This window comes from Ricinus communis, chromosome 8 (assembly GCF_019578655.1).
Source record: "Ricinus communis isolate WT05 ecotype wild-type chromosome 8, ASM1957865v1, whole genome shotgun sequence".
Classification (NCBI taxonomy): domain Eukaryota; kingdom Viridiplantae; phylum Streptophyta; class Magnoliopsida; order Malpighiales; family Euphorbiaceae; genus Ricinus; species Ricinus communis.
Window position 1 is genome coordinate 15,379,614 of NC_063263.1, and position 20,457 is coordinate 15,400,070.

At 33.1% G+C, this 20,457-nt stretch overlaps 2 protein-coding genes across 3 annotated transcripts; one reads left to right on the forward strand and one right to left on the reverse strand.

Moving 5' to 3' along the window:
• The first annotated feature begins 4,383 nt into the window (after nucleotides 1-4,383).
• Nucleotides 4,384-16,055, forward strand: LOC8275235 (DNA ligase 1). Of its 2 annotated transcripts, none has more exons than XR_007216963.1 (17): nucleotides 4,384-5,438; nucleotides 5,684-5,800; nucleotides 6,861-6,962; nucleotides 7,079-7,195; nucleotides 8,398-8,625; nucleotides 8,741-8,835; nucleotides 9,549-9,636; nucleotides 10,599-10,730; nucleotides 11,959-12,071; nucleotides 12,783-12,884; nucleotides 12,970-13,031; nucleotides 13,221-13,292; nucleotides 13,401-13,474; nucleotides 13,555-13,611; nucleotides 14,442-14,526; nucleotides 15,280-15,357; nucleotides 15,550-15,576. XR_007216963.1 is itself a non-coding variant. In XM_002523670.4 (17 exons), the coding sequence occupies exons 1-17, from the start codon at nucleotides 4,638-4,640 to the stop codon at nucleotides 15,622-15,624; spliced, it is 2,391 nt and encodes a 796-aa protein (XP_002523716.2). In that variant the 5' UTR covers nucleotides 4,387-4,637; the 3' UTR covers nucleotides 15,625-16,055. The 2 variants fall into 2 exon arrangements, 1 of the variants encoding a protein (XP_002523716.2); XM_002523670.4 differs by having other exon boundaries at nucleotides 4,387-5,438; nucleotides 14,449-14,526; nucleotides 15,550-16,055.
• A 1,877-nt stretch (nucleotides 16,056-17,932) lies between these two features.
• On the reverse strand, nucleotides 17,933-19,772 carry LOC8275234 (protein enabled homolog). Its single transcript, XM_002523669.4, has 2 exons — nucleotides 19,484-19,772; nucleotides 17,933-19,319 (listed from the first exon to the last, which is right to left on the reverse strand). The coding sequence occupies exons 1-2, from the start codon at nucleotides 19,535-19,537 to the stop codon at nucleotides 18,594-18,596; spliced, it is 780 nt and encodes a 259-aa protein (XP_002523715.1). The 5' UTR covers nucleotides 19,538-19,772; the 3' UTR covers nucleotides 17,933-18,593.
• Nucleotides 19,773-20,457: the final 685 nt, after the last annotated feature.

The following is a 20,457-nucleotide window of genomic DNA, read 5'->3' on the forward strand; positions in this document are numbered from 1 at the left end:
AAGTTACAAAAAAAAATATTCTTCTTTTTTATTTTAAGAAAACTCGAATTTCCAGTTTTGATATTTTAACAAGTTTAGGGGGTAAAATGACTATTTTATCCATAATTGAATCCTTATTAATGCAGAAGTACCATAGAGGAAAGGGCAGTACAACATGCCCCATTCCTTTTTTTCACTTCACTTCATATCATATTTAATTAATGAGCTCTTAAATGTAGGAATGAAAGCATGCAACTCTACAAGCATTCAACATGTCAATGTCGATTGGTCATTGTTTACATAAACAAGATCCATTTCTCTCGTGACCGCTAAATTCTTTTATGCTCGAAACTTTGCAACTTTTAATCTTTATATTTATATGGTGTTTGATTGAATTGGGTCATTTATAAATCTATAGTGTGAACACTATAAATAAAGTAAAATTAATTTTAAATTTTTATATAATTAATTTTATATGAAATTATTTATTATTAAATTATATTTTAATAAAATAAGTAAAATTTTTATATTAGTAAGTCAATATGTTCAATAAGAATAAAATGTCAAAGACTCCCTGAATTTATAGCTCATAGTCAAATAAGTATAATGTCAACTATTTTAATGAATAGATTCATAACTTCTATTTAAGAACCAAATCGATCCATATCTTAAAATAGTTGAAATTGAACTTATTTAGCTCTGAGCTATAATTTGGGGGAGTATTTAATTTTTTGTCTTGCTCAATAACATCAAAATATCTCTTTTAATTTTATCATTTTTTTTTCTATTTCTTTTATATATTTTAATAAATTTTAACTAAATATTATGTGAAATCATTTATAAATTAACACATATCGATGCAGTTTTCATCATTTATAAACTCTCGTTGATTATTCATATTCTGTTTATTTTTTACGATCAGCCTTAAATGATGGTTTATTTTTATATCTTTCTTAAAATAACTAACTAGATTTGAATCAAAATTCGGATTTGAGATTACATAATTTTACTGATGATTATAGTATCATGAAACCAAAGTTTATTGACAAACAAAATATTTTGGTTTATGAAATGTTGAGATTAATAAAATATAATTTAAATTTTTAATTTATCTGTTTTAATGGTTAATTAAATTTATGGTGAGTACTTTATAAAGAAATAATACTTTTCCAATTGTGTACTTTATTATTGCACGACTAAAGTTGGAATTCCGAAATCTCATTTTTATTAAGAATCAACACTCAATTGGAGCTGGTTTATCAGGCCAAAAAGGTATTTTCACAAAAATTAGCATGTAAATATTAAAAAGAAAAAAGGAAAAAATAAAGAATTTGGATACTTAAAGAAAGAGAGACATGAAGTTATTAAGCAAAAGAAGTATCATAAGTAATTTAACTAGATCGTCCTTATCTTTAGTCAGAAACAGTGGTCCTGTAACAAAAACATCCCAATGATATATTCCTGGTTTGTTTTCTCTATTAACAACAAGCAACCAAGAGTTGTTCAACAATGGGAAATTTCCTTATCCATATAAACAAAATTTCCTTATTACAGTTTCTTCGTTTCGAGAAATATCGAGTTTGAATTTTTTTATTTTTTACAGTGAATATAAATAAAGGATTATCGCATTGCGTAGTTAATCTATTATATTAATTTACAGTTGCATTCAGTTGAGGGAAGGGAATGAGAACTGAATTCTCTAGATCATTATTTTGGAAGGGGAGTGAATGATCTGGAATTCACATTTAAGACACCCGTATCTATTAGGTGAGGTTCTTTAAAATTGAAAGGCCCTCTTTCAGTCACCTTTCTCCCATGACCACTTGCTGATCAATGCTGGATGAGGCAATGGGTTAGCTGTATCAAGTTAATTACAGGCACATGCGATGCAAGTATCCAACATATGTTAAATTGTGACTCCAATATTTATCTAATTTAAATAATATACAATGGGATTAGCTATCATAATTTTTTTGAACCCTTTCGATAAAGCATGTTCCTATTAAGAAATGAACTCTTTTTAAAACTGTATGTACTTCTGTTTGGTCATTTATCGAGTAAATTAGAACACATATACATTAACTGATGTGTCATTCATATCGAATTTGACAAAGCTACTTGATGGTTCCGTTCAGAGTTGAGTCTATCATGTGTCTGTTGACAATGTCGATCACGAAAGGACAGGGTCAGGAGAGTCAATGAAGTACTGTGCAGTTGCTTCTTCAATGGTTAAGTTAGTAGACCAAGGGAATTTTACATAGTAATAGTTACCTAAAGACAGTAAAATTTGGTTTAAACCCACGATGATGGATGCTTATGTTTATTTATTAATTGTAGTATTTTTATAAAATATTATAATTAATAAATAAAATTACACGTCAATATATAATTAATTTAGTTTACAGATGACTTGACAGATAAAGTCTATATAATTTTTTTTTACTTATTTATCGGAGTAGCTTCTATATAATATTCATATTTTCTTTTAAATTGGATCAATTTATTTATCGAAAGTTATACAAATCTAATAGAGTACGGTCTGTGTGGCTAGTCTAAATTATACTGATATGAAAGTAGAATTTTATGTTATTTTATAGTTTTTTTGTAGACTTAAATGTCCGGTCTCCACTTAAAGATCGAGCCTTATGTTTTAATTGATAATGCATTTTTTAATAATTTGACTTATTTTTAGGTCAGCGGTCATAATTGATTTCTTTTATAATCCTTTCTTATTACTACAAAGTACTCAGGTTACTCAATATATAAAAATAACTTGGTTTTTTCACTGATTTACATTAGTAATTAAAAGTTGATTAAATCACAATTCTTGCTATTTTTAAATATGATATTAATTCTTAAACTTCTTTATACTAAAGCATTTAAATAATTTTAAACAGTAGTGTATTAAACACAATTGATTAAATAATTATTTTATGCATTATGCGAGTTTTATTTGTACGACATTTATATATATATATATAAAAGCAATAGTTTATAAGACAACTTTGATAAAGTTGTCGTAGAGATTAATGTGCAAAAGGTATATATATATATATATATATAAAAGCATGCATCTGACGACCCATTTGTTGTCAGAAACAGCAATATTTCCAAGTATCCATTCTTCAAGACAAGAATATATGCAATCCGCCCGCTACTATAGTTTTCTATATGAAACTTTATTGTAAAACTGCTAAAGGCGATTAGACAGGCTGGTTTCAGGTGTAGGGAACAAATCTAAAAATAAAAAGATACAATCTTATTTGTTCTTAATTTGGAGATTTGCCCTAATATTATATACTGTGGTGCCCTACATGTATCTCCTGTGACGGTGCCTCTGTGTTCATGTGTTCCATGCTAACGTGTAGGGTGAATAATGGATATTATGGTGGGCCATTTTGTTTTCATATATTCTTGATAATCTTGGATTCATTTACTAAGTTTCTTATTTGGTTTTCTCATAAAAATAATAAATGATAACACTACGTCTCACATATAATTAAAAGAATTAAAAGATTTCATAAAGTTCAATATTATTTCTGATTTTTAAAATTTTATTTTTTTGTAATGTGTAAATCTGCGAGTTCATAAATTGGAAAAATAAATAATACCTCAAAAGTGAATCACAGCCGAGTCCATTGTCAATAAATATTGGGTTAATTTGTAAAAAAGAAAAAAAGGAAGAACACAAATGGTTTGTGTTTTTTTCTTTTATAAATATATTTTGTTCAATTAGTGGGCCAGGATGGATCCAGCATGAATTAACATGGGTATACAGTCAAGCCTTGAAAATGCTCCCTGTGTTAGATTATTCAATTTGCATGCAGTTGGCCCAAACAAACAATGGGCCACACTGACTTGGGGTCTCACTAAAATTCCTAGTAACTCTAGTTTATCGTCATTTTCTTTAGTAATCCAAACATCTAGTTTTATTTTTCAAAAATATTGCAAGTATTTTTCAAAAAGAAATGTTCACATTATTAAAAAAGGCTGAAATCGACGGTCTTTTTTCTTTGCCGGGGATATTTTTTGGAAATTGAATATATATCCTTTGGTTAAATATTTGACACGTTTAGAATTTCGAATTGTTTTATATTAAATTAGTATTTATAAAAGTGGTGAAATTAGTAAAATTACTGTAAAAAATGCTATTAAATTTCTATTTAATTTTTGATAGTTATAACTGTATTTTAAATAAATAATTATATTATAATAATTCTTGCAAGTTTTTGCAATAAGAATTTAATATTTATTAAAGTATTTAATTGTCCGTGTTAAAGAAAAGAAAATATTAAACTATGGAGAGTATGTTTTTTTTCAAAAAAATATAATTAATAATGAATTTTACTATAAAAAAAAGATGATTTTGTTAGATTATTATAACTGAATATTTAAAAAAAATTTAAGCCAGTATTTTTTTTTAAAATACTGAAACTATCAAACCTTTTTAATTTTACATTTTACTAATGTGAGCTTTTCTATTAAAAAAGAAGTTATTATCCATATTTTACAAGTTTGATAATAAAAATTAAATAAATAAAATAAAAAACACACTCCCGCCATTTTCTTCTACTAGCGAGCATCGGCAGCAGCGCTGTGGCAGTTTTTCTCAGCACTCTTGAAAGAAAACCCAGACAATCCAAAGTCTTGTCAATTTGATGCTCACCCTTCGTTCGTGTAATTGTTTGCGCTTCATTTCCTTTCCTTATCATCATCATCATCGTCATCATCACCATTCCAAATCTCTGTCTTCCTCGTTTCTCATATTCTGCAATAAATCCTCCTATTTTCATTCTACACTTCCTCTCTTTATCAAATCCAGTTTCAAATCCACTATGTCTACTCCTCGCTCCGCATTCGACGTTCTCATGAAAAAATCCGCCGCAAATAAAAAATCCCAGTCTTCTTCTCCCAAGAAACGCAAATCCCCTGATTCCCAAATTGCCCCCAAAACCCTAATTAATTCCACGCAATCTTTACAACAACAGCCGCCCAATACAATTCAGCATAAGGAGACCCCCCAAAAGCCCCAGGACTCTAGCTTATCGCTCGGTGAAGAGAAAAAAGTTGATACTGCCAAGAAACAGCGTTTGGCAATTGCAGAAATGAAGGGAAAGATTAAATCTTTGATGAAAAATCCTAAAGATTTTGACCCAAATGAAGTGGTTTATTGGGAGAAAGGTGAAAATGTCCCTTTTATATTTGTTTGTTCAGCTTTTGAATATTTGGAAGATGAGAAAGAGAAGGGCAGGGGTAATATTACAAATGTTGCTTGTAACATGTTGAGGAGTGTTATGAGTACCACTCCTGATGATTTGTTGGCTCTAGTTTATCTTTTGGCCAATCGGGTTGCGCCCGCTCATGAGGGCGTTGAGTTGGGTATTGGTGAAGCTATGATTATTAAGGCACTTGCTGAGGCCTTTGGGAGGACCGAGAAACAAGTTAAGAAGGAATATGAGGTGAATCTACTTTTACATGTTGTTGACTTTTTGTGCTGGTTATATTTCTTTTATTGATTATTTCACTCCTGATTGTGCTATTGCTAAGTGTATGTGGAACAAACAATTACATGCTGCCTAATAATTGTAATAAGAGTTGCAGGTGATTAGTAAGATATAGTTCAGTTACTTTTTTTATTTAGTTTGTGGCCTTTATACAAACTTGTTTTGGTACTTTGCCTCTCATGTGTGTTATTAATTGACAGGGAACAGGAGATTTAGGACGGGTTGCTCAAGCAAGTCGCTCATCACAATCTATGATGCGAAGGCCTGAGCCTTTAACAGTTTCAAAAGTTTTCAACACATTTCAGCTGATTGCAAAGGTATTGTCAGTCCAGATTATTTATTGATATTGAGAAAATTCGATTTATGCTTCTTTTCTAGCATGGCGAATTTTTGGTGAATTGTATTAGAACTCAATTTTTCTTGTATAGGAGTTTCTATTGTTGTATAATTTAGGCAACTCCTGCTCAAACATATTTTTCTCATTTTCTTATCTATGGTTAAGGTTGTGCTTACAAAGGATCGTTTCAATGGTGATCAAATAACTATTAGAGCTGCTTTTCGGATTTCCCGAACCAGCTTTTCCACTCCTTATAATTGTGTGTTTCATACCTAAAGTTTTGTAAATACATAATAATTTGAAACAGGTAATTACGTGGTTATCTTTTTGTAGATGCCGTTGATGTATGAAGTGCCATGTAATGATTGTGATGTATCCATATATTCATAGATACTCAAGTCAGGTGACTGATACGGGCATTATTATTATGGCTATGAGGATGATATTTGTTTAAGATATCACTACTTCTGGTGGAGGTAATTGGAATATTACCACTAGCAATGTAAAATAGAGAAGAAAGTAGTTGATCTCTCAGTTATGTTTCTTTTTTCCATTTTTCCCCTTAATTATAGAACAACAAATGCTATATGTTCCCTCTCTAAACTGTTTGTGTGTGAAACATCATAAGGTTTTCTGTTAGGTTTGGCTTAATTTATGACCTACGTAGTCTCTTTTCGAATTTCTTCTCTATTATTTATAGGATGCTCAGGAAAGAAAAGAATGGCTTCCTACTTTTCTTTTCTTTTTTTTTTTTTTTGCTTTTTTTCCCTCTTCTCCTCTCTCTCTCTCCCCCTCCCTCCCTCTCTCTCTTTTTTGGTCCCATGAAATATGACATGAAAATACACGTTTTCTCTTATTGGTCATAAAGGAGTGCAATTTATCTTTCCACCAGATACTCATACATACAAAATGAGAAGTACAGTTGGAGATCCATTTGCAGAAAAATAGTAGATGAGGATTTTTCTTTGAACAGCGTAGATGAGGAAGTTGTTATTTAAGCTTAATACAATTTCTTAATTTTATTTTTGTTGAATTAATAGGATTCTGGGAAGGACAGTCAAGATAAGAAAAAGAATCGTATCAAGGCACTTCTGGTTGCAGCCACCGACTGTGAACCTCAATATCTCATTCGTCTACTTCAGGTTGTATTTTTAAACATTTTTTAGATACTATTTCTTTGTTTTGTTTTTTTCTCTTCTTCTTCTTCTTCTTCTTCTTCTTCTTCTTTCTCAGATTATTTTTCTTATACATTCAACAGGGAAAGTTGCGAATCAATTTGGCAGGACAGACACTTTTGGCTGCATTGGGACAAGCTGCTGTGTTTTCTGAAAACCATTGCACTGTGCCTTCAAATATTCAGTCTCCTTTAGATGAGGTGAGTAGATTTCCTGTATAGAAGTATGGAAGAAAATACTGCTGTATTTCCTGTTACAGAATAACCCATGGCCCATGGGTATGGCATGCACAATGACAGAATGGAAGTCAATTAATTGCATTTCTGTAATTGGTTCCTAATTACGTAATTTTGCTGGATTCATTAGGCAACATTTACTTAGTGGATACCTACCAATATCACAATAATCCTTAATATTAATTAATTGGATGGGAGCTTATTTTCTCAGGGGTGTTGGAGGCAACCATTTGACCTCTGTATAGAACCCTGGTTTAGGGGATTCAATTTCAAGTTTTTGAAGATGGTAAATTAAGAATATTTAGCACCCCTTTTTCTTCTTGACCTATTTACATAATCCAAATGTAGAAAAGCAATTATAGTGTTCATTTATTGGCAAGTAAAACACAAAGGACATTATCAATTCTATCCATATGGAGCTCCATGTTAATTTGGACATTCTAGAAAGTCAAATGGAGCAAAGCATGTAAATACTTGAACATGATGGAAAGAGTGGAGGCCTGATCTTTTATTGGAACTTATGATAGGTTGGCAATCCTTTGAGTTTGAGGAGGTTCCACTAAAATACTTGCTAGCATATTTTTGAATAATGTAAATAAGACCGCCATCTTTTGAAGGCTTAAAAGTTTCCACAATAACATCTTACATGTGCTATGCTTGAAGTCTGCTTAATGATTCATGGGGACAGTGAGGTTAGCATCACATGTTGCTAACAATTGCGGAGGATTTAGGAAAATTGAGCATTTTCTTAAAAAGTTTGGTAAAAGATTACATGCATATTAACAGTTTTTATTCTGAGCAATGAGTTATTGACTATTGCTATGTATCGAATCTCTTATTAGCATGTGGGAACTGGGCTTATAGACCTCATCTACTTTCTTTCTTTCTTTTCTTTTTCCTCTTAATTTTGCAAAGGATTGGATTTACAAGTCTGGCAGAGTGATGCGTGATCAAACGTATTGCAGCTTTGCATCTTTAGGCTTTTGAGCACATGAGATACAGAAGCTCTTACTCTTTTGTGTATAGGTAGTTATGACTGTGAAACAGCTTCCATGATTAAGTACTGTGATGTAACTTGAAAGGCCATCTGATCCATAGTTGAAAAGTCATCAGTCTTTATAAATTTCATTTTGATTGGTGTTGTATCATTCTTTTTCTTGCATCAGGCTGCAAAGATTGTTAAACAAGTGTACTCTGTACTCCCTGTCTATGATAGAATAGTCCCTGCTCTTCTAAATGATGGTGTATGGAATCTCCCCAAGACATGTAGCTTTACACCTGGTGTCCCAGTTGGACCCATGCTTGCAAAGCCAGCCAAAAGTGTTACTGAAATAGTAGAAAAGTTCCAGGGTAAATTCACCTGTGAATACAAGTATGATGGTGAACGTGCCCAGGTGATACTAACTAGTCACAGTTCTTTGGGTTGCTTATTTTGCTTCCAGTTATTTTCTTCTGTCAATATTGTTTTTATTCTTATCATTTTGGTTAAAATTCTTTTAAATGATGCAGATACATTTTCTGGAGAATGGTTCAGTTGAGATATACAGTCGAAATGCTGAGCGGAATACTGGAAAATATCCTGATGTTGTTGTTGCAATTTCAAGGTATACTTCACTTATATTTATTTATGAACTTGTGACGCATAAAAGCTAGTCTAAACTGTAAGTCCCAAAAGAATAGAAAATTAAAGACTGAATCTTGCAGCTTCATAACCCAAGGTAGAATCTATTAAAGAGAAGTGATCCACCACTATATGAATACCAAACTAGCTTCACTTATCTCCCACTCATATGCCCCTTTATTCTTTGCACCCATATTTACCGCATGATATCCTTGATTTTGGACTTTTTTGGATTCTTCTTACTTTACTTTTGGAGGTAAGCATTAATTATATTATTGAGTCGCAATCAGATCCATTTCTTGTTATCTTTTATATGAGTAAGTGTTTATTCCTCATCAAATCATGTATAAAAAATTGACGATGAAATGCTGGCCTTAAAATTGTTGTTGAGATATTTTACTTGCAAATACACAATAAAACTCAATAAAGCCTTAAATCTCAAAACATTTTATTCACTCTGATCCAGAATATTGAATGCAATCTGGTCTGGGGAATGTAACTCGAGGATGTAGTTTTATGTGTTTGATCATATAATCATTTCAAATATTCAAGAGCTGCTGTATATTTAAACTGCTGGTTTATTTTAAGTTGATTGCTATAAAGAGTTTTACTTGTAATATTTGGCTGGTTGGTATTCCATAGTTGCTAATAATTGCTTCTACTTTTTAGTTGCTAATTCTTATTTCCTGTGTGCAGATCAAAGAAATCCTCTGTGAAATCTTTCGTTTTGGATTGTGAAATAGTTGCCTATAATCGTGGGGAAAAGAAAATTCTGCCCTTTCAGGTAATTTAAACTGTATTTATGATAGTTGTTTTGCCATCTTTAGATCATAATTATTTTTTTATTGCTATCCAATTATAAGTTTTCAAATAGCAACTGATCAATTCTTTGACAATCTTCTTAAATTGTATGCCTGATGTAAGAGAAACAATAATATGCAAAATTAACTGTCCAATTTGCTTAATGTGGACAAGCATTTAGCATAATATAACGTGATGGACTTATAAAATCAGCCATGGGATAAGTAAAAATTCTAAAAAATTCTGTGATGAAGAAAAGATTTTAGAAATATAATAATGGAGAAAATCAAAAAGGTTTTGAAGATGAGATTTAACCTAAACAAGAATAAGGATAACTGTGATCAAAATCAAATTAATGAAAAGATATACTTAAAGTTCGGGCTGGTCTTATTATACAACCTAACATGATTATATTTGCAGTATGTAACACTGATTGCTGAGATTGCAAATCAAGTAGAGGCTAAGTTAAACTTAAGTTTGGTCTGTTTAGGATTGCTTCAGCAAAGTTTTATCTTCCTTAAGCTTGAACACAGCTCAGATCAATCTTCTAACGGGGCACATGGTTCGGTCTGCAACAAAATCACAACTTGTCTGAAATGAGCTCAAGTTTGTTAGCTTAGTCATATGACATAGAAATCAATCAAATTTACATCAAGATAGATGTTACTCCTTGCTCACTGGTTTGCATTTTCTTTCCATTTTTCAAGCATAGCTGTTAGCCTGTTTTAAGGTGGACTTCTAATGTGTCTTATTGTATAGTGTTAGCAACTTGTACTGTATGCTAGCAATAGGCCCACTCTCCCACCTATATTTGCTTTATTTTTGTCCTTTTGCTGTGCAATGTTGTAGAATATAATCTTGAAATTTTAATGGCCAATCATGCAGTTGGGACCCCAGCTCTCTTTACTTGAGATAATGTATTTTTTTCATGATACATTGTTGCAGATCCTTAGCACCCGGCCCCGGAAAAATGTGGTAATGAGTGACATCAAGGTCGATGTTTGCATATATGCCTTTGATATGTTGTACCTTAATGGCAAACCACTTATTGAAGAACAACTAGAAGATCGTAGAAAGGTATGCCCTTTTCATATTCACTTGCTTTATTCAAGCATTTACTGCAGCGTTCTGTCTTTTGTCAACAAATTTATTGAATGCTGGTGCTTTGAAAGTGGTTCTATGAAGTAATACTGATCGAAGTGTGAAAGGCCAATAATCTACTATGAAAATTCCTTATTAAATAAAATGTTGAATTGTCTATTGGGTCGGACTGCAAGGTCCACTTGAATGCCCATATGTTTCAAGGTTGTTGATGTTTTGAGTTTATTTTATGCTGTCAATGTTCTTAAATTGCAGTGGTTGCCTCTGAAATTCCTTCAATTTATCTCTTCAGTGCAAATCTTGGACTAAATTCTTTCTCTCTTAGTAAGGAGTTTTACTTATGAAATAGTGGTGCACCTTCTTAGTCTTACCTGCATGTTTACTGTGTAAAATTTGATGCTTTTACCCATTTTCTTACTGTACTTAATTATTGAAGCCTATTTCAAGAAGGCATCATTGCTGGCATGCTATTGTGGAAAAGGATGCTCAATGATTAGTCATAGAGTCTTATGCTTTTATTCCATTAGGGATATATTAGGGGTTTATTCTCTTTTCATCTCTTAATGCTATGCGTGGGACCAGTTTAAATCTACGTATTTGATTTACCTTGTGTTTTTCTGTTTAAAGTTATGATAAGACTTGGTATGAATATGCAGTAAGCCATATGCTTGTTTTATGCACATTGAGACTTGAATTCTGGTTCATGTGGACCGAACACCTTGTTTCATACTTTTGGCTTTAGACAAACATACTTTAAGACATGCAAACATGTGCATTTAATTGTTAAAAGCATTAACTAGACTTCGAAACTTATAATAATATCAACGCTACTGTGCCGTCAGCCCTTTAGGGAATTAGGAGCAGTATGGATACATGACTGGAGACTGGAGAAGGGAAAAGCATATCGAGTGGTTTTCAGGAGTCTAAAATATGCTGCCATTATTCATTGGATCATGATTTTTTATATGATCTTTTATATGGAGTAATCTAACTGAGAAAAGGGCAGCCTCTTGACTAGATTTATTAATTAATGCTGGTGATATTTTGTGATTACTGAAGCCTAGTAATATGAGCTGTACTTTGATATCTTTGAGAATTGCACATTATGCTGATAAATTTAATTAGCTTGAATGTAGCTGTTCTGCTTGTACCCGAAAATACTAATGAATTCATATCCTTGGATCTATATTTTTGTCCTGTGCAGCTGCTTTATGATTCATTTGAGGAAGACCCTGAACATTTTCAGTTTGCAACAGCAATAACATCAAATGATCTCGAGGAAATTCAAAAGTTCCTCGATGCTGCTGTTGATGCAAGGTTACTATCTCATGCATTTGGCATTTTTCAGTGGCGACTGGGCATAAGTCAGATGCATTTTAATATATACGAGTCATAGCATGTAGATGATTTGCATATACTAATTAGGTAGAAAGTTTTATATCACCTTTTCTATTATCGGGTACTCCACCTTCTATTTAAGTTTCTAGAAATGAAGGTCCATCACATTTAGATTCATTGACTGATTGAATATCTCTGTGGTTTATTTCGTATGTCTAATGTTATATAGTACTCTGTCTTTGCTTAATCATATTTTCTTCAGGTTACAACTGCTAGATGAACACAAAAACACATTATAAAATGTTCCTTATATGTTTGTCTTCGAAGGTGTCTTGATGTGACAACATAACATTGCTATGTCTTTCATTATTACAAGCTTGCTCTGTTTATTCGTTTTTACTTGTAATATGGAACTTCTATCATTTAAGGGTGCACAAATTGGCATATGGTGGGTTCTGAGTTAGAGAACATGCTCACTTCACTGTATAATAGAAACTGCAATTCTAGTATGCTTTTTAAATTTTAAGTGTTTTGACGAATTGTTCCAATTTTTATGTAATTTGGAAGAAGTATGCCTAATCTCCAAATAAATTTTGCAACTTGATTTATTCTTTTCATGTGAATAATCATATGACATATCTTTAAGTTATTATTGGTTTTATCTGGTCATTGATTCATCTGAGCTTGCAGTTGCGAGGGTTTAATCATCAAAACATTGGACAAGGATGCTACATACGAGCCTTCGAAGAGGTCGAATAACTGGGTAAAATTGAAGAAAGATTACATAGAAAGGCAAGTGGGATGAATATGGGCTTTATGCACATTGTTTTATAATAGGATATATGATTACTATTGCTAAAGATACTATTGTCTGCAGTATTGGCGACTCGCTGGATCTTGTACCTATTGCTGCTTACCATGGTCGTGGAAAGCGTACAGGTAGGTGCTGTTTTAGTTGAAGCAAACATGCAATTGTATATCATATGCATTACCAATTTCATACTGCAGTAAGTTTCATGTCAATTATGTTGATATCACGGATCAGATTTCTGGAGTTTATGGGGACAAGCATTCTACCCTCTGGTCAAAACCAATTTCTGCTCATGTTGTTCTGATACTTGTTCTTAGGTGTCTATGGTGCTTTTCTTCTTGCTTGTTACAACAGCAGTACTGAGGAGTTTGAGAGCATATGTAAAATAGGTGAGTGAAAATTTTGGTTTTGCAGCTGTTTCATGGCTATTGAGTTATTTCAAGTTGATGCCATATTCTATTTTACTATTTTTCTTTTTAACTCGCATCGATGGATAGGCACTGGGTTTTCTGAACAAGTGCTTGAAGAACGTTCCAATAGTCTGCGCGCTAAAGTAGTTCCTCAACCAAAGGTCTGTTTCTTATGTTTTTTTCATGGTAGCTTTGGAATTATTTTTTACTTTTCCAATGCTAACTTTCTAGTTGGTTCCAGTCGTACTACAGGTATGAAGAAAAAATTAAACCAGATGTGTGGTTTGAGCCCACTGAGGTAATCTTATCATCCGTAAGGAAATTCATCTGTATCCTATCCTTAATGGTTTTTCCAGCTTTTTTTAACAATCTAACCTTTGGTTCTAGTGTCTTGTTGCATATATTGTATCACTTTGTAATTTGTTTAGATTTCTAATTTTTGGGTTCATATCTCGTACTCTTTCTTGAATATATTTGCTCAAACTTCACCTAAACAAGCATACAAGTGTCAAAGCGCAAACAATTGACCTTATAACTTCATAACGGTTATTCTTAGTTGGTCATAGTTTGGAGTTTGGACTACATGTATATGGAAGGATCTCTTTCTCATACTGTCATACACAATAAAGTTACTTTTTGTTACATGTAAGCCTGTAGAGCAAAAATTTGTTGTATGCTCATGCAATTTTTTTTTTCCTTTATATTTTTCTTTACCATTTGTCTTCTATTTATGCGATAGCTTGAAAGAATTATCAGGCTCTTCTTTTATGGCAATTTCTCATTAAACTGAAAAGCATGAACTGTATACAAGCTCATGCAGACACGGTTTACAATTTAATCATAGAATAGTTTTACCTTTGAGGAAGCAAGATGCTTTACAAGCTGACTAAATGTCTTTGCCTAAACATCACCACTGTTGATACTCAATTTCAAATAATTTAGTTTTCTATGGACGTTCTCTAAAATCTAAGAAATTTAAAACATTGAAGAAGCTTAATTCGTTGCTTGCTGGTCATTTCAAAGGACATTTTTCAATAATTGCTATGCTTAATAGGTATCTTTTCTTATTTGTTAGTTATTTTCGTTGTTCTTATTTTTTATTGTTATGTCATCATTTATATTTACTAGAATGCAGGTATGGGAGGTGAAAGCTGCAGATTTAACTATTAGTCCTGTTCATCGTGCGGCAGTTGGTATAGTGAATTCTGATAAGGTTGAGTTCAGTTTCTCAGGCACTTAATGTTTTACTTGATAAAAAAATGCTATCCAAATGGACTGAAGCTGGTTACTTCAACCACCGATGTTGTGTACTTGCATTGAAACATTATTTGACAAATGACCTATCACACGTATTTTCTTTGACCTTTTTCTTATGGTAATTCAACAAACTATAGTCTTAATAGTGCATCTAGAGTGGAAACTGAACCCACTAACTACAGAGTTGACAGTCTGACTACTAGCATTGATAACAAACTATAGTCTTAATCGTGCATCTTGAGTGGAAATTGAACCCGCTAACTACAGAGTTGACAGTCTGACTACTAGCATTGATAGCATTGAAACTATGTAACATTGAAGGAATTTGAGATCTCGCATGCACTTGCACTCTGTAATGTGGTTGCTTATGGATAGAGATGTATCTTTTGATATTTTGCTTTCCAAATTTGGGGGTGGCAAATGCTGGAATTTACTGAATACCTCCAAATAATAAGGTTGGCAGATATCATTACATATTCTACTGATTCTGGGGTTCAGCTGTTGATGTTGACCTTGGTAATGCCCACAGTTTAAATTTATTTGTATTTATTCTGAGTTGCTCCTTGGAGTTGTATAACATTTTGGCTTTTCTAATGTTCTCATTAAATTGAAGTTGCTTTAAGATTGTGTTTTCTTCTGATTCTCCTTGCAGTTCTTTATTTCTTGAGCCAAATGATTAACTTCATGCTGCTTCCTATTCCTGCTTTAGGGAATTTCTCTGCGGTTTCCACGTCTAATGCGTGTCCGGGAGGACAAGTCTCCCGAAGAAGCCACATCATCTGACCAGGTAGTGTACAATCCTTGTTGCTTGACAATTTGAAATAAGACTAGCTATGTCAGCTGAGCATGTAATAAGCAGTCTTAGGACTCCTAATTGCTTGATAATTTAACCAGACCAACAAACAAAAGGAATATTTTCCCCCCTCTCCCCCCTCTACACATACATACAACACTCAATATCTTCTCCCGTGCATTTCAGGTTGCAGATATGTATAATGCTCAGAAACAAAATCAGCCTAAGGTTACTCAAGCTGACAGTGATGATGACCAGTAGTTGAAGACTTGATGATGGTGCAGTCAATTCCCAGATGATTTTCCCTGTAAAGATCAGCAGCTTTGTGGATACTTGCGAGTAGAAATCCCATTGAACACTGAAATCAGCCTTTGGACCTAATATTGAAAACAGGACTGCACGCGGCTTTGCCTGGTGAGGATGGCACCAGACTGAATTTTCTTCTTGATTCCAATTGTATTTGTTATGTAAAGGCTTTACACAGTCTGAAAAGTAAAGGGGCTTCAAAATTATTCTTTCATCTGTATTTGTTTCAGTGAGTTTTTCTAGATGGTAGGGGTTAAATCTCCTAACCTTTGGATCAGGCCTGGAAATCATGTTAAATCCCAAATTAATGTTGCTGTTACCATATTTAAACTTTGAACACAATTGGCAACTGAAGTTCTCTAATGGCTCAAGTCTTTGTATGTGTATTTTGTTCAACTGTCAATTGTACAAGGCTTGGACGACAGGATTCTTTCATCTGAAGTTCTCTAAAGAAACGAAACCAAAAATTGTAAGCTTTATAACTTTAAATTATTGGAAAACATTGATGGATTTATGAAATTTTTTTAGGTAAATCCTGTTATAATTATAGACTTTCCATAACAATGGTATAATATATATGACATATGTATGATGTGTTTTATTTACATTAGTAGGCTTGTGCTTTGAATGAATTAGTGATATGACTTTATCGGTGTTTTCAATCTATGAAATGGATAACAATTAAAAGATTTATACAGAAGAAAATTGAACAAATGAGAAAAAATATGTTCATCTCCACCCACTGGTAGCAGTGCTTACGACTTTTTTCTCCAGTTTTCCTTTTTTTTTGTTTTTTTTGTTTTAATTTATTTCATAATCAACACTTAATATATATCTATAAGACAAAAAATGAACGTTTAAACAGAGAATGTTCATTGAACCTTTCTGATGATGTTGATAAGGTTGTACTTGTGTTTGGGCGTAGCATTTTTGCGTATTGTATTTCTCCATCTACAGACCCCCTTTTTTTTTTTCCTTTTTGGTGATCAAGTTGGACATTTTCTATTGGGTTTATAACTTAATTGAATGAGCTATTATTATTATTATTATTATTATTATGATTATGAATATGATTTGTGACCTTTCCCTTATGAAGAGACGTTTGAATAAAATCAAGTCTTTTAGTCGAGTTTTCTTATTCCTAAGCTCCTGCCGTGTGGACCAGACAAACCCCCCAGCCAGCTCTTTTGCTTTCTGGCTTTTTATTTTTTGCAGCCTAACATTCCTAACCTTAGCCTTGGAGTTCATTGATTCAATATCAAGACCAGCTTGTCCAATTTTCTTTCTTTTTGTGCTCTCTTATGATGTAAAGTTTTGAACTTGCCCCTTCAATTGATTTGTGAGGCTTGCCTCTTTTTCCTTTCTCCTGTTAACATCAATCTCCCTTCAGTTTCTCCTGTGCTTTGGATCTGCATTTCATTTTCCTACCTTAGAGTCGTATATTGAGAGCAAAAGAAAGCTAATTCCAACTTAATAGGATTATCTACAGCCAATGAGGCTTTGATCTGGTAGTCAAAGCTGAGGCCCTGAGGCTAAACGGTTTCAGGTTTCATTCTCATTTGGGATGTATGTAATTGGCTATTTACTTGTAAGTTAGAATCTGATGATGTCTGAACACTATGTATTAGCAAAAGGAAGATTTAAGGTTCAACTACTATTAGGCTAGTAGGCCAGTGGCTTTAGTGCCTTGTCGGAGGTTAACTCTTGGTAATCTCATTTACTTTGTAAGAATTTTCCTATTCTCCAAACTAAAGATTAAGGGGTCAGTTGAGTTCTGTTATGTTTAGACTTTCAATTAGTTTACACTTGCCAGCTTACTTGCCTATAAAAACCCATAAGTGATCGTGACCAAAGAGTTAATAGTATTGTTCTAACAGAAGATTTAACCAGAAAAAACAAGTTGGTAGGAGAAAGCAATTTGCTTTTGCTCAGATGGTTGGTAGAAGGTTTAAAGATGGGCGGTAAATGGCATGAACATGCATAACACTAGAGGAAAAACATGATATCTCCTACTGATCTATGTTTTCATTTGTTTAGACTTCACTAGTAATTTAAATGCTAATCATTATTCAGCTGAAGACCAGTGTGTCCCCTCATATATATGTAATGATATGTTGCATGTGAAGAGCAACTCGAACATTATTGGGCTTACTTTTAAGGAGATGAATGGAAGTTTATGCTAAAACATGAAACATTGCTACAAGAGTAGTAAAAATTAGAGCAGAGGGAAAATGACTGAGAAAAAAAAAAAAAAGAAACACAGTAAGATTAAGACTTTAAATATAATCATATTCATCACCTCCAAAAAAAAGTAATATAATCATACATCACACCAGTAGCAGATCCTGATTCTGATTTGTGGGATCCACTAAACCCGACAAGCAGGTCTCTGAGACCTATTGGTTGTTGGCCTTACCCCATCTTCCAATCCTAACAACTTCACACCCATCATTTTGTTTTTCCTGATCTTGATCAACCTGTCTTTTTCTCTCAAGATTACACACTTAACTTACTATCAGTAAACTAGCTCAGCACCTAAAGTTACATTTTACATGCCAATGCAAGCAAGCAATTCTGGAGAAACCAATTCCCCTTTCACATCATGAAGAAGCCAAAAAGACTAACATGTGCAGAAGATGGAAAACCAAAAAAGAGACAAAAAATCTCCAGTCCAAGAAGACACTGGCACAAAAAAAGCCAAGGACAAGCCCAACATCTTCTACTACTCTTCTCTTCTCTCCACCTTTTAGTCAACTTGGAATAGTTTCTTCTCTAAAACAAAAATAAAAATACCAAACTTCCTGTACAAAATGCTAATCAGTCACATACCCAACATTTCAAATTCCATCCCTCACTAATCTTCAGTAGAATTAAAATGATATATAAAGATGTTTATATATAAATTATAGAAATTTTAGTAATGGTCAGTGGAGAAGTATTCTTTGATGTTTGGTCTCTGTAGGTGAGTCAGAGCCATCACAAAGTAGAACCCTTTTCCTATTGCAACCATTAATGTTAATTAAAGAGTCTTGGTGGAGGAGTTGTGGTTGCGGTGGCGGTGGCGGTGGCGCTGGCGGTGAAGGGATAGTAACAGGTGGGATTTCAAATGACTCAAGTGGTGGTGGTGGGTGTCTCCATTGAGGAAGTGGTCCAGCAAGAAGTAGTGTTTGTAAAAGAGGACCAGCTTTCATTACTGCTTGTAATAGCTTTCCCTTTTCAGGTAAAGGTTTCTGAGGTACCATTTCTAATGTTGTTCCTTGAGGAGCTACTACTGATGATGATGGAGCTGTTGGTGGCAATTGTGGTGGAATTTGATCAATAACTGGTGATGAAACAATGCTTTCTTCACAATCTGATGATGAAAAACCATTGTTTGAATCAATTGCTCTTCTGGGTTCATCTTCTATGCTTGAAATTCCTGATAAAGGAGCATTTTGTTGTTGCTGTTGCTGCTGAAGTAAGAGCTTTTCAAGGAGTAGTCTTTGGCATTTTTCAATTGCCTCATCCCTCTCTCTTATCATTTTGCTAAGAAGATCTTTAAGCTGGATCAACTGATCATCTCTTTTTCTCAACTCATCCTGAGCTGCTAATCTTGTTTGTTCAAGCTCCAAACTTGTGTACAAAAGTGAATGCCTTAGCTCTTCCATGCTCTGCATTTTTCATAACAAAGGCACAATGTACCCATCAATAAACTTGCACTCAAAATGCCAAAAAGAATACCTCATTATGTACCATTAACCCAAAAAGAAGAAAGAGAAAACAACTATAAAAGACCAGAACAAGAATCAGCACCAAAATTGAACTAATGTATTACCTTCACTTGGCGGTAGTAAGCCCAATTAAGATTAGAGTTTCTTTGGCTATCCATATATACTAAGCACTATACTAACACTTGACCAATGGACTATACCAAAGATCTTTCCAAGAAAGAAAGAAAAAGAAAAACCCAAAAAAGAAATCTAAAGAGGGAGATGGGGGGAGGTGTTTTGAGTGGTTTAGGTAGGTCTTTATAAGAACTAGTTTGCTTCTACTATTTTGATCCTGTTGCTTTTCTTTTCTTTCTCACTTGCTCTATAGACAAAAAACACATAAAGCCAAAAGCCTATACCCAATACCCCCAATTTTCTATACAATCCTATTTTTCTAATTTTGTATGATTATATGTGTATTAAGAGTCAGTATTTTGTAACTCAGTCTACATGTCTCTATCCATATAACTAGAAATAGAAATAGAGAGCAATACAAAGAAGAATCACAAATAAGCGGTAAAAGCGGGCAAATGACCATATTATTCTCCCCCTCCTTCCCTCCCTTATGGGTTATCATCATTAATTTTACAAGTCATACAAAGTCCACAAAAGCATTTCTTGCTTTCCATGTATAAGGGGTCTTTACTTTTCTATCCACTTGTTATAGCTGTTTGTGTTATAGGAATAATCAAGAAAGTGGTGAATGAATTTTGGTTACCTTAAACTATGCAAAAGCTCCCTCTCCCTCTCTCTACATTCATCTTTTTCTTGTAACAAATTAATTAGTTTGAAGAACAGAAAATAAAAGTGTGAGAGAGAGAGATTAATTTTAGGAAATAAAAGAAATTCATAAATTGATGATGATGGGTTTTATTTTTGTTTGGATTGTTAAGTAGAATTTAGAAAATTCTTCTCTTAAAGTACTTTTGCATGTGAAGTCACTATATATATCCATGTGGCGTTTCCCATGATTTTTCAAACTTCCATGAATTCATCTGTTTTATTTGTTAAACTCCAACATTTTGCTATAGTTTGTGGG

Bases quoted from the DNA above. Each gene is read 5' to 3' on its own strand.
- LOC8275235 (XM_002523670.4), top strand. From the start codon at position 4,638: ATGCTCACCCTTCGTTCGTGTAATTGTTTGCGCTTCATTTCCTTTCCT. The intron at 8,836-9,548 runs GTATACTTCACT...TCCTGTGTGCAG, and splicing joins GTTGTTGTTGCAATTTCAAG to ATCAAAGAAATCCTCTGTGA. The intron at 15,358-15,549 runs GTAGTGTACAAT...CGTGCATTTCAG, and splicing joins AAGCCACATCATCTGACCAG to GTTGCAGATATGTATAATGC.
- LOC8275234 (XM_002523669.4), bottom strand. From the start codon at position 19,537: ATGGATAGCCAAAGAAACTCTAATCTTAATTGGGCTTACTACCGCCAA. The intron at 19,320-19,483 runs GTAATACATTAG...TGAAAAATGCAG, and splicing joins CTTACTACCGCCAAGTGAAG to AGCATGGAAGAGCTAAGGCA.